At 42.5% G+C, this 25,860-nt stretch overlaps 1 protein-coding gene across 1 annotated transcript in view; it reads right to left on the bottom strand.

Annotated features, from left to right (window-relative positions):
* Positions 1-14,076, bottom strand: part of LOC310986468 (sodium-coupled neutral amino acid transporter 3-like) — a gene marked incomplete at both ends in the record, with an annotated part of 38,444 nt that extends 24,368 nt beyond the window's left edge. The window contains 4 exons of the mRNA XM_083972398.1: positions 6,830-6,945; positions 7,452-7,545; positions 8,472-8,507; positions 13,940-14,076. Of these exons, the coding sequence (XP_083828524.1) occupies positions 6,830-6,945; positions 7,452-7,545; positions 8,472-8,507; positions 13,940-14,076 (383 nt within the window). The remainder of the gene's footprint in view (positions 1-6,829; positions 6,946-7,451; positions 7,546-8,471; positions 8,508-13,939) is intronic.
* Between the last annotated feature and the right edge of the window lie 11,784 nt (positions 14,077-25,860).

Genomic DNA, 25,860 nt, shown 5'->3' with positions numbered 1-25,860 from the left:
TTTTGTTTTTTATTACATTAGATTAGATTAGATTAGATTAGATAGAACTTTATTCATCCCAAAGGAAACTCTTATGCCAGGTCGCTCCAAAAGGAAATGTGCAAATTAAATACAATTACAAAGGAAAAATAAAATACAAAGAGGAACAATGTCTAAGAATAAGACAGAAATATATAATAAAATATATCCTATCCTACAATGTCTAAAACAATAAAAAATATACAAGACTAGTGCAAAAACGTTGATTATGTATGCACTTTATCTCCTTTTTTTATGTTTATTTGTTAGCCATAGAAATTTGTCTTGTTGTAATTTATTATAGGGGAGGAACTTATGTACAAGTCAACCAGCTTTGTTCCCTCCGTGCACCATTGAATTTAAATGTGTGCTAAATAAATAAACTCTAAACTCTAAAAAGGAACGGCCTAAACATAATGAATGTGTATTTGAATTGTGAATACACGTGAATTGTCACTGTTTTTTTTTATGTTGGCATAAAATTAATAAATCTATTTATATCTGTAGTGAAATCCTGAATCCCTGCAGCAGAGCAGAGGATGAGATGAGAATAAACCGCCTGTAACAGAATCATTGTGTAACAGCTCGTCGGCTCGTTTGCTTCTGGCTGTTTTTCTGTTGTTGTTGTTGTTTACCGAGCGTTGGTTTTTTAGGTCTCGTCTCCCCTTCAGGAACAAGACCCGCGGTCCAGACTGAACCAGACTGAACCAGACTGGTGCTGGTTCTGGTGCTGGTTCTGGTTCTGGACCAGTTCTGCAGTCCAATGTGGAGCAGAGAGAAACCGCCAGCAGCCTAATAATCCGCCGCCAAATATGTCACTGACCCGGCTGCCTGTGTGTGTGTTTGTTTCCCAGAAGCTCCTCTATTGTTTCACAGCAGATCTTACACACACACACACACACATACACAAACAGCCTTTCATCTTCTATCACACATATATAAACACACACACACAGAGAGACACACACTCTGCTCCACTTCATCACGTACTGTTGCTGCCGTGCACGTGATCAGAGTGAGATGTGGATTAATCAGCTTCGCGGTTCGTTTCATTTCATTTCAGCGTCTGTCGAAGTGTCAGAGACAAACACACACATACACTCAGACACACACACACACACACACACACGGTCACACAACTCAGCTCAAATTAAGGAGCTTTTTCTAACACGAGGGAAAATCCTCCAGACATGACCGACCGACCGCCCTGAAACACCAGTTCACACGGAGGAACGTTCAGGAACAGGAACAACACAGCCTAGTCCAGTCATTTTATGAGAAAAGGTTAAACAAATTGCAACAGAAGCAAACTCAACTGATTTTGTATCCTCAACATGTCCTGAGTGAGGGGAAAAAAAGAAAGTTTAGAAAAACACCCAAACATATCCCATTTATACGCATATAAAACACTTTTTTCACATGAATAGGGTAACATTTTTAACCTTTAGATATCTCCATGAAAATTACTGAGTTGATTACTTACATTAAGACAAACAAAAAATGTGTTACAAGTTTTTTGAAATTCTTTGTTAACATGAGCAAATTTGCAGAGCAGATCATACATTTGCATAAATTCCACCGTTTAGGCTACTACCCATGAGCATTAATAGAGACGGAGCATGTCATACCTGCTCTACTAAGGATGTGGCTGTCTTGAAAAATTGCAGTCATCTTGAAATTTAAAGTGGTCAACTTGTTGGTTGACCGATGGAGTCAACTCATTCCAATTTGAAACGGCACATATGAAAAAAGTGGAATTTATGCACATTTATGCAAATTTGCTCATAGAATTTCAAAAAACTTGTAATACATTTTTTGTTTGTCTTAATGTAAGTAATCAACTCAGTAATTTTCATGGAGATATCTAAAGGTTAAAAATTTTACCCTATTCACGTGAAAAAAATGTTTTATATGCGTATAAATGGGATATGTTTGGGTCTTTTTCTAAACTTTCCCCTAATGGGATTCTTCGGGGCTTTTTTTCCCTCATGCATCCTTAGTAGAGCAGGTATGACATGCTCCGTCTCGATTAATGCTCATGGGCCTAAATTGGTTCCATTCCTTAAGTTTTTTAACTGTAATATGTTAACAAGATTGAACAAGACATTTTCACCTGCTCTACCCAATGTTTAGATCAGGTGTTGTATGTATGCAAACTAGCCATACTTGGATTATGCACTGTTGGCTCATGTCATACCTGCTCTACTAAGGATGTGGCTGTCGTGAAAAATTGCAGTCGTCTTGAAATTTAAAGTGGTCAACTTGTCGGTTGACCGATGGAGTCAACTCATTCCAATTTTCATGCCGGTACCACCACAGCAACTTCATATATACATGTGCCGTCCAAACGGTGGAATTTATGCACATTTATGCAAATTTGCTCATGTTAACAAAGAATTTCAAAAAAACTTGTAATACATTTTTTGTTTGTCTTAATGTAAGTAATCAACTCAGTAATTTTCATGGAGATATCTAAAGGTTAAAAATTTTACCCTATTCACGTGAAAAAAAAAAAAAGTTTTTATATGCATATAAATGGGATATGTTTGGGTGTTTTTCTAAACTTTCCCCTAATGGGATTCTTCTGGGCTTTTTTTTCCCTCACTCAGGACATGTTGAGGATACAAAATCAGTTGAGTTTGCTTCTGTTGCAATTCGTTTAACGTTGACCCCTTTTTTTGGCCTAAAATGACTGGACTATTGAAATTTAAAGTGGTCAACTTAAGCAATATTACCCTCGAGGGTGTGCTTTAACGTCATTTGAGCACGACGGTGATGCGGTCAGGACCGAGGCGCTTGCGCCGAGGTCCGCAAGCATCACCGAAGTGCTCAAATTACGTTTAAGCACACCCTCGAGGGTAATATTGCGATTATACAACAATTACCAACAAAATAAAGCGTATAATTAAATAAATATTCATGTTGATGGACATTTTGCTCTCAAAATTTAAAGTTTTTTGCGAGTGTGCTTCCCGTTTCCATGGAAATAAATGGGGTCTGACTAATAACTGAAACACAATCAGTCACGTCAGTAGACTCCTATGTGTAATGGAACCTAGTTCACCTCTACAGCAAATAGTCCGAACCTTAGTAACGACCTAGCAACAGAAATGATTTTCTAGTCCCAGATGAGTGAACTCTGAGCTGACGTTCATGTTTTAACGCGGTCTCGGACTTTCCCGAACTAAATCAACACTGCACAAACTCGCCCAAGTTATAACAAAGATGCCGTTTTTTTCCTTTCACAGATGTAGCTTCTACAACCGCAAACTCTGCATGTAAATGAAGTTATAGCGCCGTGTCGCCGACACAGCTGATAGAGAAAGCCAAACGATCACTCCAGATTATTTAAAAGCCCCAAAGGCGCAAGCAAGAGAGAGGGAGAGAGAGAAACATACAGGTAATCACCTCCGTTTTATCCAATGAAATATTCAGCTCCAGGCCATATTTAAAAAAAAAACATATTCACCGCGATCACAACGAGTGTCTCTCCGACTTTGTAACGTTACACACATGGGAGGGAGACAATCCTCTCGGCTGTAACGGGGAAGTTTACAATATATTAACAAAAAATAAAATAACATAATTGTTCTATAAATGTGACTTTGGCAGCTGACAGGAACAACCTACAGGAGGTCAATGTAGTTTGTGATTTATTTTCACGAGTAATAAAATAAAAGGGGGAAAAATCCATGTTGCCATGGAGATGTATAAACAACATGACATGGCGAAGTAATATTTTCAGTGATGAGTCAGCCGTGCTGTAATGCTGATTTGAGCACGTTCTAAATGTCTTATTGACCAATCAGATTGCTTGGTCGGAACTACTTGTTGTATAATTGTCGGTTGACCGATGGAGTCAACTCATTCCAATTTTCATGCCGGTACCACCACAGCACCTTCATATATACATGTGCCGTCAAAACGGTAGAATTTATGCAAATGTATACACATTATGCAAATTTGCTCATGTTAACAAAGAATTTCAAAAAACTTGTAACACATTTTTTGTTTGTCTTAATGTAAGTAATCAACTCAGTAATTTTCATGGAGATATCTAAAGGTTAAAAATGTTACTCTATTCATGTGAAAACATTTTTTTATATGCGTATAAATGGGATATGTTTGGATGTTTTTCTAAACTTTCCCTTAATGGTATTCTTCTGGGCTTTTTTTCCCTCACTCATGACATGCCAAAGATACAAAATCAGATGAGTTTGCTTCTGTTGCAGTTTGTTTAACGTTGACCCCTTTTTTGGCTTGAAATGACTGGACTAATAACATCGTCTGACTGGAAACATGAAAGTGTCTCTTCTGTTCCAGGAAACGTTCGGCTACAGAAACACTGTTTCATCCTCCTCATCGACTGAAACTGTGTGTTGTTGTTTTAATTCCAGGACGCTCAGTCCACTGACCTTCACTGGCCGAGGGGGGAGAGAGGGAGGGGAGGGGCTTAACACCGATGCCCTTTAATGTACTCGCACAAAAACACAAAAACACAGTGAGTGGAGAGAGGGAGAGAGTCAGAGGGAGGAGGAGGAGGAGGAGGAGGAGGAGGAGGAGGAGGAGAGATGTGATGCAGAGCAAAGCAAAGAAACAAAGCAACATGAACCTAACTATGTGTCTATTTCTGTTTATTCTTATTCATTCTTTATAGCTTAAAGGGATAGTTCACCCAAAATTGAAATTTCTCCTCCCCCTCATGTGGACTAAGGGCTGGGAGAAGTTTCAGAGTCCTCCGTGGCTTCTCTGAGTTACAGGGGGTCTCGGCGTAGCAGTGCATGTCCATATAACGGTTGCAAATGGATACCAACTGTCTTCGTAACAAAAAGACACACCAAAAAAACATCCAAATACCTCCATGCTGCTCGTATGTAATGTCCATTGTATTGAAGCCCCGACATGAGAAAAAGCCGACATGTTTGTAAAACTAGATCTAATTCAAAGTCTGGCGGAGTCGAGACCCAAGTTGACGCTCGGTGTGTTCAGGTGCAGTGGGAAGCTCCCGTTTGTGTCATAAACACAGGAATATCAACTCTGGACTTGCTTCAAGTAAATAAACTTCTGGGTGCATGTTTGAGTCGCCATCTGACGCTGTCTGTGGCTTTGAGGGATGGAAACAGCCTAAGCAGCAGAACTTCAATCAGCTGCCGTGGCGACGCGGGGACAGACACAACTACCGCAAAACAAGAGGAATTCATTAAAGCAGCAACAGTGAGTCGATGCTGCTTCAGATAAAGATAAAGACTGGTACAGGCTGGTAGCACAGAGTTGAGTCTCCTCTGCTGCTTCTCTTCTCTCTGGTTTAACTCTTAAAGGTCAAAAGGCTCCGGTGGATCTGCATCAGACCGAGGATGAACATAATACATACTATACATACATAATGAGACAGACACAGAGAAGCTGTGACGTCATGATCCTGCTGCTGCTGCTGCTGACGAGGAGGAGGAAGAGGATTTAAATCTGAACTCTGTGTCTTCTCAACGAAGCCGGTGAGAAATGAATCCATGGAGCGGTGGATAAGGTTACTTATCATCTACCATGTTACCATGTGTATATCTGTGTCGTCTTATCTGTTGTTGCAGCAGTTTTCAATGTTTGTTCATTCATGATCTTGTGTGTGAAAAGCAGAAACCAAACTCTACTCTCTGTCTTCCTTAAAAACGAACAATGTCATGCAAAAGTTGCTGACAACACAGAGGTCTCATTCTCCATCTCCTGGGTTTCCGCACCAACTTTCTGCATCAACATGAGAGAGTAGAGTTCAGTTTCTGCTTTTCTTTACTTTGCTCATCAATCATCAAGATCATCAATGAACAAACATTTGTAGATGAGAGAAGCACAGCCAACATCTGTCATCAACAAGAGATTAGGGATGGGATGATTCACGATATCATCGTCAATCACGATGAAAGACACTCACGATTATTGAATCGTGGGGAATTTTGAATATTTGAATAATCCTCATGATCCTGAATTTATTGTCCGTTTTGTAACTGGCAACTCTTTTTTATTTTTTGTATAATAGCCTGATAAAGTTTATAAGCAGGTTCTAGGTATTCAAACATGGCATTGCCTTGGTCGCTGATAGCTTTGCATGTTTACAATTATGTGTAGCTATTAGTCATACTAGCTATATTTCCTGCTCGTCCCAATCAAAAAGATTACGGCACGTGTCTATTTCCTTTATTATCATAAGACGAGAGCTGGGACACCGGGTCGGAAATCCTACAGAGTTAAGGTGGTAATACTACAGAGTTAAGGTGGAAATACTACAGAGTTAAGGTGGAAATACTAAAGAGTTAAGGTGGAAATACTACAGAGTTCCTCTTTAAGGCGACTGAGCCTCATGTACACAGCAGCACACACACACACACTGGACCACAGCAGCGAATCAAACCCACGGAGAACACGACGTGGTTATCTGTAATTTCACTCACTCTCATTCACAGCACAAGTGAGAGGTTTCTAGTTCTAGTGTGTTATTAAACTGAGCCTCGCGCCCTGTGTCATCAGTGTGTGTGTGTGTGTGTGTGTGTGTGTGTGTGTGTGTGTGTGTGTGTGTGTGTGTGTGTGTGTGTGTGTGTGTGTGTGTGTGTGTGTGTGTGTGTGCTGTGATTCGAGCCAATTACCAAACAATTAGCAGGTTTATTTCTGTGAGATTGCAGACGGGGAAGAAACTGACTCATCAACATCTGTGAGCTGAGATCCAACCTGCAGCGTCAGTGTGTGTGTATGTGTGTGTGTGTGTGTGTGTGTGTGTGTGTGTGTGTGTGTGTGTGTGTGTGTGTGTGTGTGTGTGAGGACTCACAGGAAGAGGACGACCCCGGTGTTGGCCATGGCGTAGGCCAGACCCAGGATGCCGCTGCCCATGATGGCGTTGCCCAGGTTGAACACCGACATCCCGAACGAGGTTTTCCCTTCAAACTGGAAGGAGTTAAAACACGTGTTAAAGGGATAGTTCACCCAAAATTGACATTGCACTCATGATCTCCTCCCCCTCATGTGGACTAAGGGCTGGGAGAAGTTTCAGAGTCCTCCGTGGCTTCTCTGAGTTACAGGGGGTCTCGGCGTAGCAGTGCATGTCCATATGACGGTTGCAAATGGATACCAACTGTCTTCATAACAAAAAGACACACCAAAAAACATCCAAATACCTCCATGCTGCTCATATGTAATGTCCCTCTGGTATTGAAGCCCCGACATGAGAAATTGTCCCGAAAAAAATCAAATAAGTCTATATTTCAAGCTTGTTTTGTAGAGGAAGCTCCTCTTCCCAGTTCATCAAATTTGGACGAACTGGGAAGAGGAGCTTTGAGAAGCTTCCTCTGGGGTGAACTATCCCTTTAAATCCTCTGATTGAACCTGAATGCATCACACACGCACACACACACAAACACACACACAGCTAACTAACGTCTGAGTGACCTTACATCTGTGAAGCGCGGCGTCTTCTTGTCGTCCACGCCGGAGAGGAACTCCTGGCTGCCGGGCAGGTTGGAGCCGCTGTTGTCGGTTCTGTGAGGACTGAGGAGAACACACACTGATGTTAGGACAGGAGGAAACACACACACACACACACACACACACACACACACACACACACACACACACACACACACACACACACACACACACAACTAACACACACACACACACACACACACACACAACTAACACACACACACACACACACACACACAACTAACATTTAGCACCACTGAACTGAACAGGACTAAAAACAAAAAGCTTTTCTTCTAAGTGATGTCAAATTTGTCCAGAAACACAGTGTTGCATTGTAGAACAGTAAATTACATTTATTCCGCATTTGAGTCCACATTTATTTTCTTGTATATAGTCAGATTGTATATGAAAAAATACCAGTTACACCACTTGACACTGTCTTAAAGGGATAGTTCAACATTTTGTCAAATTGGCCCATTGCCATAATCCCTATAGTCATAGCAGTAGGTTTGTTACCTTTAATTGTCGGTGCAAGCTGTTTTTAGAACGGCGGAGCAGAGCCGTGAGTTGTTTTAGAGGGAAATTCATGCAAAACCACTGATGCGTGTTGCCTTCAGGGACAGTTTTTCATCAACAGTCTCTGTATTTCCCTCTAAAACAACTCTGTGTGGTAACGTTGTGTTATTATCTCATAGTGTGGTGAATGTGCAGCTCACAACTTGTCCACCAGAGCGTTGTGGAGTTGTTGGATTTGATGAGTTTGATGATGAGGGAAACCAAGAAATCCCATAATGAGCCTCCGTAGCGTAGCTCTGAGCAGCTCACGGCTCTGCTCCGCCGTTCTAAAAACAGCTTGCACCGACAATTAAAGGTAACGAACCTACTGCTATGACTATAGGGATTATGGCAATGGGCCAATTTGACTAAATGTTGAACTATCCCTTTAAATCACACCATTGACCCATATATATGTGTGTTTCCATACATACCTGGCATCGTTCTGAGCACTGTTAGGAACAGTTTCCCTACAGTCCGTCCGTCAGCCAATGAGAGCACAGAGCAGAAACACACACACAACAGCCTGAGTCGTCACATAACGAAGTGAATAACTGGTTCCTTCACAGAGCCGTTAATGAAACCATCTATAACAGGGAACCAGAGGAACTGCAGCAGCTCTGACAGGATGAGTAGAGGCTGAGAGCAGCAGGTAGAGGGTCAGTTTGGCTCAGAGGAACTTCAGCAGCCAATGACCACACAGTCACTACAGGACAATCAAGTCTTTTTATTGATATATAAACACAGACAGAGAGAGAGTGTACGAAGTAAGTAAATAGAAATAATCCAATCAAGTCCCATCCTTACAACAATGTTACTGTTATTCAACAGCCTATATTATATAACTGCTCAAAAAAATAAAGGGAACACTTAAACAACACATCTTAGATCTCAATTAATGAAATATTGCAGTTTAAATTTCAATATATAGTAGAGTGTGTTGAGAACAACATAACATAAAAATTATCAATGTAAATCAAAATTATCATCCCAGGTTGATTTCACATGGGTGTGATATACTTGGAGTTACAATGTGTTGTTTAAGTTTTCCCTTTATTTTTTTGAGCAGTGTAGTATTGATTGATCTTGCATACAAAACACAAATTTATACATATATAGCCTATTACATGCATCACTTACAAATTAAAATGACAAATAGAAAATAAATTGAAATTAAATGGATGACAGGAGAGAGAGAGAAGTTTTAAATTTGCCACTAATGACTGATTGGTGGAAGAGAAAGAGGATGGCAGACTGTGACTGGTTGAATTATGAGAATAAGGGTGGAGCGAGAGGATAGCGGGAAAACAGGGAAAGGGCTTTGAGGCTTAAAGGGATAGTTCTTCCTGTCTGAACTTTCACAAACCACACATTTACATATAAATTACACACATCACTTACACATTAAAATTACAAATAGAAAATGAATTGAAATGAATGAATGAAACAGTAGTCTAATGGTTCATGGTGTTGATGATGTGGTTGCGTGTCTGAATTGAGCTTTAAGCATCAGTGAACTCTGAGCGAGAGGCTTCAATGGTCACGATACATCAGAGAGAGTAACCATGGTGACGAGGCGGCGGCGCCATGACGACATCATCACTGTCATTGAGGTGGTTCCTCTCTCTGATGTATCGTGACCATTGAAGCCTCTCGCTCAGAGTTCACTGATGCTTAAAGCTCAATTCAGACACGCAACCACATCATCAACACCATGAACCACATTACTGTTTCATTCATTCATCTGGTTTGTTTTCATTTCAATCCATTTTCTATTTCATTTTTAATTTGTAAATGATATGTGTAATTTATATGTAAATGTGTGGTTTGTATCCAAGCATAGGCGTCATTTACGCTGGGGACGTTGGGGACATGTCCCCACCACTTTTTGTCAAGAACAATTTTGTCCCCACCACAAAATTAACTTAACATTATCCTAATTAAGAATGACGAAAAAACGTTGATAAACTATGACAAAATAGGCAGCTGAAGCAGTGTGCACGGCGCAGAGCTTCTACCAGAGCCAAGTCAACTCGCAACAATGTAGCTTCGATTAAAGTAGTTATAACAGCCCGGAGCGGGCGCTGCGCGCGTCCTCGCAGCTTGGCTGGTTACACAGGGAGCAGCTTCTCCTGCTCTCCTCGCCGGGAAAACATCGACCACGTCTGTACTCGATGTTCCACACACACACAGGTCTGCCTCTAGCTCTGTATGTATGGATGTGTGTGTGTCTCGTGTGCAGACGCAACTGACAAATATTTCTAGACGGACAAGCAACAACTTCATTACCGGTAATCATCATTTTATTTTGAAAATTGACCGGATTCTCTCGCCTTTTCTGTGCCCGACTTCCTGTCTGGTACGATGCGTCTATCCAGCTTGACAACGGCGCTCACGGCTCGCGTGAAAAATAGGACAGACGCCGAAATCAAGGGCGGCAGCGCGCGATCCTCCACGCGGGGTTGATTGTACCGGATGAGACGGCACCCGGTATATGCTTAATGTTTGGGTGCAAAGTCACTGTTAACGAAATCAACATCTAATCTGTCCCTTCAAAATAAAGTTAGTGACGTGTCTGTTGGGAGCAGCTGCTGACAGAAGTGCAGCTGACAGTGACAGTTCCTCATCACTAAACCTGAGCCACCATCCGATCCTCCCTCACTCACGTCGTGACAAAGTCTTTTGGACATAGGCTATATTGTATATTGTGTGTTTTTCCTCTCTATAACCGTCTCGTTTCAGTTTTTGCTGGTTGGCAATCATCTGGTGCGCATCTGCTGTTTCTCACTCACTCTCGATGCGCATAGCCTAGATGTTATAAAAAAATAAAAAGGAAAAAACACAGATGCGCAAATTGAAATGACGTAGGCTACTGTAGTGTAGTCCAACAATTCAATGGCCACAGCTGATCACCAGCTTGTCATGCCCCACCTGTCACGTCTCTAAACACAGCTACGGGCTTCTTCTTTTTTTTCTTTTTTTTTTTTGCTGCGGTCCGGCAGAGAATTAAAAAAAAAAAATTGCATGCATTGTCCCCACCACTTTTCAAAGTAAACTGACGCCCTTGTATCCAAGATCAATCAATAATGAAACTAAGTGAAAGTTCAGACAGGAAGACTATCCCTTTAAGCCTCGAAGCCCTTTCCCTGTTTTCGCGCTATCCTCTCGCTGCAAAAACTCAAAATCTTTCCAAGAATATTTGTCCTTTTTCTTGTCAAAATGTCTCATTTCTAGTCAAAACTAATCTCTTTCCACTTAAAATAAGACTCATCACCTAAAAATGAACTTGTTTTCATATAATTTTCACTTGTTTCAAACTAATTTTCACTTGAAATAAGTAGAAAAATCTGCCAGTGAAAGCAAGTTTTTTTGTGCTTGTAATAAGAAAGAAAAACTTGCTCCACTATCAGATTTTTCTACTTATTTCAAGTGAAAATCTGCTTGAAAGAAGTAAAAAGTGTCTAAAAACAAGCTGCTTTTTAATGTGATGAGTCTTATTTGAAGTAGAATGAGATTTGTTTTGACTAGAAATGAGACATTTTGACTAGAAATAAGACAAATATTCTTGGTAAGATTTTGAGTTTTTGCAGTGCACCCTTATTCTCATAATTCAACCAATCACAGTCTGCCATCCTCTTTCTCTTCTACCAATCAGTCATTAGCGTCAAATTTAAAACTTCTCTCTCTCTCTCTCCTGTCATCCATTTCATTTCAATTTATTTTCTATTTGTCATTATAATTTGTAAGTGATGCATGTAATTTATATGTAAATTTGTGTTTTGTATGCAAGATCAATCAATACTATATAATATACTGTAGGCTGTTGAATAACAGTAACATTGTTGTAAGGACGGGACTCGGTTGGATTATTTCTATTTACTTACTTTGTGCACACACTCTCTCTGTCTGTGTTTATATATCAATAAAAAGACTTGAAACATGTCTGACAGAGAGACTCACACACTCAGTGGTTTTATGTCACAACACAACACGTGACGCACTGCTGATGTCACATACTTCCTTTTTTTTGTTTTGTTTTGTTTTGTTTTGCCGGGTTTGGGCCAAAAATATACATAAATGTCTTTGTTTGGGTTCAGGTTTTAATTCCCAGGCCCGTTGAGACCTCTATTCCATGGTTTTTGGTGTTTTTCTCAGGTAACCTCCTCCTTCTTCAGGGTCAGATTTCTGACCTTGGGACTGTTACCATGGGAACACAAACGACCAAAAAGGAAGAAAAATGCAGCAATCAATCAATCAATCAATCAATCAATCAATCAATCAATCAATCAAGCTGCTGCTGCTGAACCAGAACAAAGTAAATGAGCCACAGGTCTGGGAAACCCTTTAATTTACAGGCCGTTAATTACACACTAATGTCTAGAAATAACAAGAAATTGCGTCATAATGTCTAGAAAACGGTCAGTTTCATAGTAGCCTAATGTCTAGAAATTTTGCCAAGAAATAACGAATGATTACGTAGAAATAGTCCAGAACTATCGGCCAATTAAGCTGCGTTCACACCGGACCTTTTATTTTTGTCGCTGTCGCTCGTGTCGCTCCAAAAAAAACGCTCTGTCACTCAGCTGCAGTCGCTCATCAGTTTGAAACAGTTCAACAGATCGCTCTGATGACGTCATTCCAGCAATTCCAGTGAATTTCACCTCGCTCCGAGTTGCTCTTCTCTTCCCGTTTGTATCGGTCCAGCACGGCTCAGTTGCTCGTTTGCATTGACTTAACATGTAAACTCGTCACCAGCGACAACAATAAAAGGTCCGGTGTGAACACACCTTTACAAAGGACTTGGTGGAGAAAAATTCTGGCCTTTTCCAAAAAATAAAAAAGCATGAGAAGCATGTTTAATCTTTTTCCTTTATGAAAAACATGACATTACTATGAAACTGACTGTTATTTCTAGACATTATCAGCTAATTAACGGCCTGTAAAAATTAAAGGGTTACTGGTTGTTGTTGTTCCCAGATAACCTCCTCCTTCTTCTTCAGGGTAAGATTTCTGACCAATGAGAGAACAGTTGGCATTTGTCTACAACTTTGGACCGGTTGGGTCTGTCACCATGGGAACACACACGACCCAAAAGAAAAATGCAGCAGTTTTCATCATTTTAACCTCTGGATGAAAACAAAGCAACAACGAGCCACAGGTCTGAATACGGCCTCAGACTGTTTCAGATAGAATAAAGACTGACGTTAAAGGGATAGTATCATTTTTTTTAAAGTGGGGTTGTATGATCTCCAAATAGCCCCTAAGTACTTTAATTGCAGTAGAAGACTCTCTGCACTCCTCCCGTTAGCAACGCCAGCCCATAATAGCCCTGCCCAGAGATTTACAACATACAGTGTTGTGAACAGACCCAAAGAAACGGCCTATTTTCACGGCCTAAAAGAGGTTTTACCTGAAAAAAAAAACACAGTTCCATTGTTCACTATAATATAATTTTTCCAGCCCTTCAAAGTTCAGGAAAAACACAGTTTTTATTTGGATCTAACCAACTGCTGATCGGTGGGCGCTAACCCTGGGCGGAGGGATACGTGAGTTGGTTAGGTCCAAATAAAAACTGTGTTTTTCCTGCACTTTGAAGGGCGGGAAAAAATTATATTATAGTGAACAATGGAACTGTGTATTTTTTTTCAGGTAAAACCTCTTTTAGGCCGCGAAAATAGGCCGTTTCTTTGGGTCTGTTCACAACACTGTATGTTGTAAATCTCTGGGCAGGGCTATTATGGGCTGGCGTTGCTAACGGGAGGAGTGCAGAGAGTCTTCTACTGCAATTAAAGTACTTAGGGGCTATTTGTAGATCATACAACCCCACTTTTAAAAAATGCTACTGTCCCTTTAAATACACAACCATGATGACAAACACGTAGAAGAAGTCAGAGCGACTCACTTGTCTCCATCGTCAGCTGGAGGAGTTTTGGCCGAGGCTGTGATCTCCTCTCCGGCCTCGTGGCCTTTCCCGTTGGGGATGGAGATGACCTCAGCGGGAGTCGACTCCACGGTCTCTGCTGGTTGATCTTCACTCATGGTGCTGTATGTGTGTGTGTATGTGTGTGTATGTGTGTGTATGTGGTGTTTATGTATCTGTGTTTGTATCTGAGTTTTTATTCTCCTCCTGGGATCTGTGGAAGAAAAGATATGGACAGTTAGAAACAACATTTCACTTCACTGAGGGCGCAGCAGGTCAGACAGGAGCAACGACCCTGTGGTTGATTATTGATTCTAAACTGTGAGGTTCATTAAGAGTGAGGACACGATGGCTGGAGGTCAAAGGTCAATGCTTCATGGACCTAACACAACTCAGAAGGTCTGATCTGAACCTTTCTGTCTTTCCTGGTGTGAATACGCCCTAAACCAGCAGCAACACCCGGCCCAGACTGAACCAGAACAACATCTGGTTTACACAATTCAATTCAATTCAACTTTATTTTTCCGTTTTTTTCATTTGTGGAAAAGCGTCAGTGCAAGTTTAAACAAGATAAATACATATAGATAAATACAAATATGAAACAAATGTTAAAAAAAGAGAGAATGACGCACACACACACACACACACATACGCACTAGCTAGCACACACAAGCCAGACCAGGTCAGCTGTTCAGTATCTGATCGATGATGGTACAAAACTTGTCATGACTCTCTTCGTTTTAAAAGTGAGGGATCTGTAAATACACCGGTTGATTTAAAGGGGACATATCACGCACCTTTTCCACAAATTAAAATACGATACGATACGATACAATACGATACGATACGATACAATACGATACGATACGATACGATCAGATCAGCCAATTCCATCTCAGTCTTCAAGAAAAGGTTAAAGGTGCAACTTCTTAACTCATATGTATCATCGTAATCTGGGTATGTCTGTTTTATGTCTTTGTCTATTGTGAGTTATTGATCTGTCTTGTGATTGTATGTTATGCTTTGTTTGGTAATATGTATTGTTTCATTGTCTCTGTCTATTCTGTGATGTATGTCTTGTCTTGTTTTCTATCATGATTTGACATATGTATGAATATGTAATACGTTAGTATTACGTTTGAGGCTCCCGCCATAAGCTTTAAATAGCTTCTTGGGAGACCTGGCGCTCCACACATCTGCTTCTGTTCTTTCCTGCTCTGTCTACTGTCTACTAATGTCATGTGTGTTGTGCGAAATAAATACTGATACTGGTAAATACTGATACTGGTGATACGATACGATACGATATGATACGTATATATAAATAGTTCCAAGGTGTCTTAAAGACATGTCTGTGACATGCTTCGTCAAAATTCCCCAAGGATCAAACTTCACAGCTCTTTTCATCCTCTCTAAACAGCTCTGTTCAGAACAGCTGGTTTCAGTGCCTGTCCCTTTAAATGCAAATGACTGCTCATCAGGCCCCGCCCCTTCTACTGGTACCAGGTAGCGGTGGGGTTATGCAAATTTGAAAGCTAGTTACATCACCAGAAGACAAGACAGGATTTCAACCTCAGGAACCTGAAAATGACAGATTTATTTGTCAACTTTCACATTTTGGGGCCGAAGACAAACACCCAGATATCTGTTAAAGAGCCTTCAGAAAGTGATATTTCCATAATATGTCCCCTTTAAAGGGACAACGAGGAGTTTTGAAAAGCGAAGTGTTTTTTTAACACTACATTTCCCATGAGCCTCCACGCACGGTGAAATTCTTGGAAAATAACTATAAAGACAAAACGATATATTTATCGAAAATGGACCCATTAACAACCCACTGCACCACACGCTGGCTGTTCAGGCTGTTTACATCCCATAAAAACAGACAACGTCAGATGTCTTCAAACATACACCGAGGGTTTTGTTCACTTCAAGAAAGACGACATGTTTGTAAACGGAGCTGTGATACAAAGTCTATAGATCAATTATTTTATTTAGACCTTAAAGCAGATATCAGTGGAATGTTTTTGTTAATATAAGTCCTAAATAGTCCTATTTTCCGTCAGCAATCACTTACATGAAGTATTTCAGCCTAAACACGAGTCTCTCCGTCACTCTGCTCTGCTGTAACCCGAGGAGAAAATTTTCCTTGTGGGATACAAGTGTTATCCAATGAGGAGAGAGAACGGCATGAAGGGCTGTGTGTGCAGCCAAGGGATGCGCGTGAATGTGGTGACGTAGCACGAGGACCAATTGATGCCTGACAAGGGCAGGGGCTGCTAACTCATGGTGCGTTCAAAGAAACTCGTACTTTGTGTTTTTCCTTCCTGTGAAGTCATACCAGTTCGATCTGGTACGAGTTCACGGGTCGGAAGTTACGAGTGGCCGTTATAGGGAACTTTCACAGACAACAGGATGGTAAAAACACGAGCTACGGGTTACCTGGAACGCTACCAAGTCGTAGTTGTGACTTGAAGCTGTAACTTACGGTTTCAAAAGCCTGCCTTGAACGCAGCATTAGCCGAAACGGCCGTGAAGCTGATATCTGCTTTAAGTTTTAGGAAACTAGAGCCCCAGGTTGAATTTGCCTGGAATAGTCCTTTAAGCATCAATGATGTAGGTTAAAGGGACAACGAGGAGTTTCTATTCGGTTATAAAAAAGTCTCACGTTAATGTGGATGAATCTACGTTACCACTTGTTAATGGTCCATTTTAGATAAATCTATGGTTTTGTCTCTATGGTTATTTTGTTATTATTAGTGGTGGTGGAAATGCTGGTCGAGCCGACCAGCGTTTCTTTACTTTCGGTTTCGTGGCGAGTCATGAGAATAACGCCGCCGAATCTCCGTTTATGGTCCGAACTACGGTGGTATGTGAACCTCTTTGAACCTCTGACTTTAATTCTTGATGAATGAAAACATGAGTCTGTCTTGACCCGGTCAAAGAATTTCACGGTGCGGAGGCTCATAAATGTAGTGTGAAAACACTTCGCTTTTCCAAAACTCCTCGTTGTCCCTTTAAGACGTAGATTAAAGTTGTTGTTCCTCTGTGATGTTGTAAACTTGAGTGGATGAGACCAAGAAACAAGAAAACATGTCCCCCCCCCCCCCCCCTCCCCCTCTGTCAGAGCACATGGCCCCCCGAGTCCAGAGACCGTGAATGAATGAATGAATGAATGAATGAATGAATGAATGAATGAATGAATGAATGAGTGTTTGGCTGCAGCTCCAGAATAATTGACTCGTCAGCAGCCGTCAGCTCCTCATGTCCAGCAGCTCTGACACACTTGGCTCAGCGTCAGAAGAACTCTACTTCCTGGTTTCCTGCTGAGACGTCTTCAGACCAGCTGACCCCCCCCTCCTCCCGTCCCCCCCCCCCCCCCCCACATGCATCAACAGCAGAGCAGCTCCATAATGAAGAGCTCCTTGGGGGGCCACACACACACACAAATAGCTGCACCCCCGGCCGGCGGATAAAAAGAGCAGAACCAGCTCGGACCAGCCACCAACCAGCTCAAACCGTCTTTGTGCCTCCATTTTTCTGCTTGTCACTTTTCTCTCCGTTTCCCTTCTTTTTTTTCTTTTTTTTTTAACAGAGGGGGGGTCAGGGGGGAGGGGGGAGGGGGGTGGAGGTTTCAGGGTTTCAGGGTTTCTGTACGACCACTTGCTGCTCTGCTGGCAGCCAATCAGCTGTCACCGTTCCCTCTGGCTCCTTCTTCCGCTGCACAGACGGCTCCTTTCAGACGTAGTAAACCGCTTTGTGTGGTAATAATATTTAACACATCAGACGTAGTGTTTTTTTGGGGGGGGTTTTGGGGTTTTTTTTTGGCTTTTGTGAAGCAGAAGTTATTTCTAATCTTGAGTAGGCTATAAAGAAAAACTGGCTAATGGCAAAACTCACAGAACTTATTGTCAGCTGAAACACGTTTGAGGTCTGAGATTCTCCCTCTGGCAACAGAAGTAGATTTAACTCTGTACTGGATCATAGTAATATAAATCAGTGCTTCTCTAACTTTTTTTTTTAAATCACAGACCCCCATTGGACAACATTTTGAAGCAAACACCAGAAATACACAAATATTTGTTCTGAGACATTTTTAGTCAATGTATGTTCAGATTAGGCCGAATGGTGTGAATTTTTGGAAGTATTGTAGAGAAATTTCTGGAAAAAAATTGTACAATTTCTCCAAAAACATTTAAACGGTTAAATGGTAAAGATTCTCAAAATGTATTTTTCTTTTAATTCTAGAAAAAAAAAGTGAAAAACAAAAGAAAAGAAAAGAAAAAAGTTAAACATTTTCTAGAAAAAAGTGGTAAAATTTCCAGAAAAAGTTGGGAACCCCCTTGAAACCTCAAGGTCCCCAACTTTGAGAACCACGGATCTAAATGTGATTGAGGATGAACTTCATTTCTTGTTTCTGTCCATTGTATTGTGATTATATGACGAAGCCAGGCAGTTTCTATTTCAGAAGATTCAGAGTGTGAAGCCCGAGTTGTCTTGGACTGTCTTGGACTAAGTTGGAATAGTTTTTCAGGGAAGAGCAACTACTTTACCATATACTTTTATTTTTTCTAAAAAGTGCTTGGAAATTAAGAAAGAATGAATTATTTGTCATCGAAATGTACAATCTATGTGGTTTGGTTTGGTTTGGTTTGGTTTGTATTATGCTGAATATGTTGAATATGTATGAGTATGAAATCTGCCCTATAGGCTGGGCACCTTAATGACACATGAATAACATAAAATTAATTCGTAGTGTGAGATGAATGAGCCCTGGTCTTCATGGACCTAGACCTAGACCTGAACCTGGACCTATAGACCTGGACCTGGACCGGTGCTCCCCACCGCGGCGCTGCGAGCTTCACTGAGCAGCCGGTGCCTCTCTCCTCTCTCTCTCTCGGTGTGTCTCTCTGGCTGAAGCCGGTGCAACGTGGCCGGGCAGCAAAGCAACACAGCACAATGAGACATGTTGTGTGGTTTCCTGGGAACGGGTCGGGGGAACAGTGGAGCTCTTTGTGCCAGGCATCATTATACGGCCGGCCTCGGGGGCCTCTTGGCCGCAGCTCGCCGCGCCACTCGAGAGGCTGAAAAGGTATTTCACTGTGGCTCTAATTGAAAAGACGCCACCTTGAATTCAGCAAATGCCAGTGTCCTGTATTCATGCACGGTTGTAGCTGTAGAGCTGCTGACGACAGCGGAGGCAGAGGACCAATCACGGCACCAATCACTCACACCGTGCACAAATCACGAGGCGGCGTTGAAGGACGACGGAGCTCAGGTCAGAGGAGGAGGAAGCTGCAGAGCTGCTTGGACAGTTGTGGCTTCTACAATTATTATGTTCAATAACAAAGGAAACAAACTCAATCAGCCAGAACCTCCTCCTCCTCCTCGTCCTCCTCCTCCGTCCAAGTTCAGAGCAAACTGAATGTGAAAGAGACAAAGTTTAAAACGCCGTGGGGGAAATTGTTCCTTTAAAAGTAGGACAAGGTTGTTGTTTTTTTTATCCAGCAGGAACTTCAGCTGTTATTTCTGTTCTGGAATGATAATAATAATAACAATACTGATAATAATAATTCAGATTTATATAGGCTAGAGCTTTTCTCAGGCACTTTACATAACCAAGACAAGTACAAGTAACACAGGTTGAGATGAAGTGGAGACAGGACATGTAGGATTTATGGAAAAGTTGAGTTAGCAGGGATGTCAAACTCAGATACACCGTGGGATGAAATTAAAAAATTGGTGCAAGTCGACTGGTTCAGTGTTTATTGAGAACTTAATAGAATTACTTATTGCACATATTGAACCCGAAACTAACAAAGCCTGTACGTTATTGCATATGAAACAACATTAAAGGGATAGTTCACCCAAAATTGAAATTTCACTCATTATCTCCTCCCCCTCATGTGGACTAAGGGCTGGGAGAAGTTTCAGAGTCCTCCGTGGCTTCTCTGAGTTACAGCGGGTCTCGGCGTAGCAGTGCATGTCCATATAACGGTTGCAAATAGATACCAACTGTCTTCATAACAAAAAGACACACCAAAGAACATCCAAATACCTCCATGCTGCTCGTATGTAATGTCCGTCTTGTATTGAAGCCCCGAAATTCTTCCCGGGAAGAGGAGCTTCGAGAAGCTTCCACTACAAAACAAGCTTGAAATGTAGACTTATTTAATTTTTTTCGGGACAATTCCTCATGTCGGGGCTTTTTTATATTTAGGCTACTCATTTTGAAATTTCAATTTTGGGTGGACTATCCCTTTAATCATTAAATAAATAAATAGTTGCATTCATTTCTTGTGGCTCTGTCTGCAGCTTTCCATAGTAAATTTGAGTTTGTGTTGTGTTTTATAGTATGAATGTACATCTACCTGTTATGAGTTGTGTACATGTTTGTTTTATGTAGGTTGTAGCCTATAGGCTATTATGTTTTCATATGCACTTTAAGGTTTTGCCTCCAATGTCGTTGCACTTTTCTACAATGACAATAATGTTCTGAATCTGAATGAATCTTTTAAATGAGTGCATTGAGTCTGAGTTGTGATGTTCAGAGGGTTGACAAAGGCCAATAACACTGATTGTGTTGAGTAAAGAGATTCAAAGAGGTCAAATCCAGAGTGTGGAATATTTAACTGAGGATTACTGGGAGTCACAACTTCCAATAAGACGTGTTGGTTATGTCATTAAACTCTCAAACTACAACTACAAGTTCACAGTGATCAGACTCTGTGATCCTGGCGTCACTGTTGGACGACGGTCAGACTTGGGAAGTGATGATGATGATGATGAGCCACCAACAGTTGGAGGCTACAACCAAGAAACTGAAGGAAGCATGAGGCCGGAGCACAGCAACAATAGAGTTGATGGAAGCCCAGAGAGCAGCAGCAGCAGCAGCAGCAGCAGCAGCAGCAGCTTCAACAGCAGCAGCAGCAGCAGCAGCAGCAGCAACAACAGCAGCAGCAGCAGCAGCAGCAGCAGCAGCAGCAGCAGCAGCAGCAGCTTTAACAGCAGCAGCAGCAGCAGCAGCAGCTTTAACAGCAGCAGCAGCAGCAGCCATTGTGGTGTGAGACAGTGGCAGCGCTGTGCGTCCAGAAGAAAACGATGCTCTGGCAGCAAAACTGAGCAGCTCTGTTGCTCTGCAGACACGATGTCATCCACTAACACACGGGTCTGTCTGCAGCAGCAGCAGCAGCAGCAGCAGCTCTGCTCGCCACCGTCACAACAAGCTCCTTCCATCTGAGATCTGCTGCCAAACTCACATCATTCCTGTCCATCAGAGACTTAGAAACTCTGGTTCACGCCTTCATTTCCTCCTGTTTAGACTATTGGAACTAACCCTTTACACTGGAATCAGTCCAGCAGCAAGAATCCTACTGGTACCAGTAGAAGTGACCATATTCCCCTGCATGGCCCTCTCCTCATCGGCTACCTGCAAAACACTTTTTATATTCTTTTATCATTGTTGTTCTTGTTTTGCACATAATTGTAAAGCTAAATGTGCTCTATAAATAAAACTGACTTGACTTGACAACAGGTTTAATTATGTAGGAAACATGAAGACACTTCATCACCCCGTTGGTTTCCCTCATCAAACTTATCAAATACACAATCCAACAACTCCACAACGCTCTGGTGGACAAGTTGTGAGCTGCACATTCACCACGCTATGAGATAATAACACAACGTTACCACACAGAGTTGTTTTAGAGGGAAATTCATGTAAAACCGCTGATGCGCGTTGCCTTCAGGGACAGTTTTTCATCAACAGTCTCTGTATTTCCCTCTAAAACAACTCTGTGTGGTAACGTTGTGTTATTATCTCATAGCGTGGTGAATGTGCAGCTCACAACTTGTCCACCAGAGCGTTGTGGAGTTGTTGGATTGTGTATTTGATGAGTTTGATGAGGGAAACCAAGAAATCCCATAATGAGCCTCCGTAGCGTAGCTCTGAGCAGCTCACGGCTCTGCTCCGCCGTTCTAAAAACAGCTTGCACCGACAATTAAAGCAGAAGTCAGTGATCCGGTGGTTTTGTCTAACTTCCTGTCAGCAGATGGAGTTAGCAGTCCCCGCCCTCGTCCCTACGTCACCACATTCAGGCGCATCCCTTGGCTGCACACACAGGGAGGACTGCCCCTTTATGCCGTTCTCTCTCCTCATTGGATAAAGGTTGTAGGATACAAGGAAAGTTTTCTCCTGGGCTCAGAGCAGAGCAGAGTGACTGACAGACCCGTGTTTCAGACCAAACACTCTATAGAAGTGATTGCTGTCGGAAGATACAACTATTTAAGACTTATATTAACACAAACATTCACCTTACTTCTGCTTTAAAGGTAACGAACCTACTGCTATGACTAGAGGGATTATGACAATTTGCCAAAATGTTGAACTATCCCTTTAACATGTTCTATTGAACCGAGCCATATCTGACACTTACACCTGCTTTGTTTGTGTGAAACAATGTGCATGCGTAGACGCGGTTGGCTACCAAAGCAGAAGAGGAAGCAGGTAAACAACACACGCTGTCATTGATGTGCGCTATCGACACATTATTGATGACGTACGACTCTCATTGCCAGGGAATAATCTGTTTAGACACATCGTGGATATCCCATTTGTATCTGATTTATTTTCACATATAACGGGGGCCTGAATCTGATCTGACAATATCCAATATCACGCTTTTCTTTTCCCCGTTTTACGTGCAGGGTTTGTGCTCTACAGGTTGAACATCCTGTGTTTCCCATCAGCCTCCACAGCTTCTCTCTTCTCCTGCAACAGGAAACGGAGCTTCTTCTGCTACTGTGAGAATCCACACAAACCAAACACTGAGAACAATAAACAGAGACCTGGGAACGAGGAGGGATTAAGCTCCAGGGATGTGTTTCTCTCTCTGCGCTGATATCCCAACGTGCTCGTCCTCAGGAGGAGCTGCAGCCACATTGTGATGCTGCTGGTGGGAGGAAAGGAGTCTTTTCACAGCAACAGCAGAGGCTGTGTTTATTCAAGGCCTCGTCCAAAACAGCACCTCCGTTTGCCAACACACAGCGAGCGTGTGTGTGTGTGTGTGTGTGTGTGTGTGTGTGTGTGTGTGTGTGTGTGTGTGTGTGTGTGTGTGTGTGTGTGTGTGTGTGTGTGTGTGTGTGTGTGTGTGTGTGTGTGTGTGTGTGTGTGTGACGTCAGCCTACGTCACGCCGCAGGGAGACGGGAAGGACGCGGACGCTTCGCCTCGTTGTTATTCCTCGACTGGAAGCTGGAGGAAAACGAGGCCGTGCATGCTGATTCACCTCTCTGGCTGCTATGCACGATGCACACTGCAGTTGTGTTTCCTCTCTCTGGCTGCTACATGCACGATGCACGCTGCACGCTGCAAAAACTCAAAATCTTACCAAGAATATTTGTCTTATTTCTAGTCAAAAAGTCATTTCTAGTCAAAACAAATCTCATTATACCTAAAATAAGTGTATTTATATGGCGATATGGATCCCCTTGGGTCTGAAATAAAGAAATGAATGAAATGAATGAATATACATACATAGTTATTTATGTTTTTAGACACTTATTTCAAGCCTATTTTCACTTGAAATAAGTAGAAAAATCTGACAGTGGATCAAGTTTTTCTTTCTTATTACAAGCACAAAAAACTTGCTTTCACTGGCAGATTTTCTACTTATTTCAATTGAAAATTAGTTTGAAAAAAGTGAAAATTATCTAAAAACAAGTTAATTTTTAGGTGATGAGTCTTATTTTAAGTGGAAAGAGGTTAGTTTTGACTAGAAATGAGACATTTTGACAAGAAATAAGACAAATATTCTTGGAAAGATTTTGAGTTTTTGTAGTGCAGTTGTGTTTCCTCTCTCTCTAGCTGCTACATGCTACATGCACGCTGCAGTTGTGTTTCCTCTCTCTGGCTGCTACATGCTACATGCACGCTGCAGTTGTGTTTCTTCTCTCTGGCTGCTACATGCTTGATGCACGCTGCAGTTGTGTTTCCTCTCTCTCTGGCTGCTACATGCTACATGCACGCTGCAGTTGTGTTTCCTCTCTCTGGCTGCTACATGCTACATGCACGCTGCAGTTGTGTTTCCTCTCTCTGGCTGCTACATGCTACATGCACGCTGCAGTTGTGTTTCCTCTCTCTCTGGCTGCTACATGCTTGATGCACGCTGCAGTTGTGTTTCCTCTCTCTAGCTGCTACATGCTACATGCACGCTGCAGTTGTGTTTCCTCTCTCTGGCCGCTACATGCTACATGCACGCTGCAGTTGTGTTTCCTCTCTCTAGCTGCTACATGCTACATGCACGCTGCAGTTGTGTTTCCTCTCTCTGGCTGCTACATGCTTGATGCACGCTGCAGTTGTGTTTCCTCTCTCTGGCTGCTACATGCATGATGCACGCTGCAGTTGTGTTTCCTCTCTCTGGCTGCTACATGCATGATGCACGCTGCAGTTGTGTTTCCTCTCTCTAGCTGCTACATGCTACATGCACGCTGCAGTTGTGTTTCCTCTCTCTGACTGCTACATGCTTGATGCACGCTGCAGTTGTGTTTCCTCTCTCTGGCTGCTACATGCTACATGCACGCTGCAGTTGTGTTTCCTCTCTCTGGCTGCTACATGCTTGATGCACGCTGCAGTTGTGTTTCCTCTCTCTGGCTGCTACATGCTACATGCACGCTGCAGTTGTGTTTCCTCTCTCTGACTGCTACATGCTTGATGCACGCTGCAGTTGTGTTTCCTCTCTCTGGCTGCTACATGCTACATGCACGCTGCAGTTGTGTTTCCTCTCTCTGACTGCTACATGCTTGATGCACGCTGCAGTTGTGTTTCCTCTCTCTGGCTGCTACATGCTACATGCACGCTGCAGTTGTGTTTCCTCTCTCTGGCTGCTACATGCTACATGCACGCTGCAGTTGTGTTTCCTCTCTCTAGCTGCTACATGCTTGATGCACGCTGCAGTTGTGTTTCCTCTCTCTGGCTGCTACATGCTTGATGCACGCTGCAGTTGTGTTTCCTCTCTCTGGCTGCTACATGCTTGATGCACGCTGCAGTTGTGTTTCCTCTCTCTGGCTGCTACATGCACGATGCACGCTGCAGTTGTGTTTCCTCTCTCTGGCTGCTACATCCACGATGCACGCTGCAGTTGTGTTTCCTCTCTCTGGCTGCTACATGCATGAAGCACGCTGCAGTTGTGTTTCCTCTCTCTGGCTGCTACATGCACGATGCACGCTGCAGTTGTGTTTCCTCTCTCTGGCTGCTACATGCACGATGCACGCTGCAGTTGTGTTTCCTCTCTCTGGCTGCTACATCCACGATGCACGCTGCAGTTGTGTTTCCTCTCTCTGGCTGCTACATGCTTGATGCACGCTGCAGTTGTGTTTCCTCTCTCTGGCTGCTACATGCTACATGCACGCTGCAGTTGTGTTTCCTCTCTCTGGCTGCTACATGCTTGATGCACGCTGCAGTTGTGTTTCCTCTCTCTGGCTGCTACATGCTACATGCACGCTGCAGTTGTGTTTCCTCTCTCTGGCTGCTACATGCTACATGCACGCTGCAGTTGTGTTTCCTGTCTCTGGCTGCTACATGCTACATGCACGCTGCAGTTGTGTTTCCTCTCTCTGGCTGCTACATGCTACATGCACGCTGCAGTTGTGTTTCCTCTCTCTCTGGCTGCTACATGCTTGATGCACGCTGCAGTTGTGTTTCCTCTCTCTGGCTGCTACATGCTTGATGCACGCTGCAGTTGTGTTTCCTCTCTCTGGCTGCTACATGCTTGATGCACGCTGCAGTTGTGTTTCCTCTCTCTGGCTGCTACATGCTACATGCACGCTGCAGTTGTGTTTCCTCTCTCTGGCTGCTACATGCTTGATGCACGCTGCAGTTGTGTTACTTCTCTCTGGCTGCTACATG

The sequence above is a fragment of the Trachurus trachurus genome (genome assembly GCF_905171665.1).
Source record: "Trachurus trachurus genome assembly, chromosome: 5".
Lineage (NCBI taxonomy): Eukaryota > Metazoa > Chordata > Actinopteri > Carangiformes > Carangidae > Trachurus > Trachurus trachurus.
This window is presented reverse-complemented; position numbering and strand designations above follow the sequence as displayed.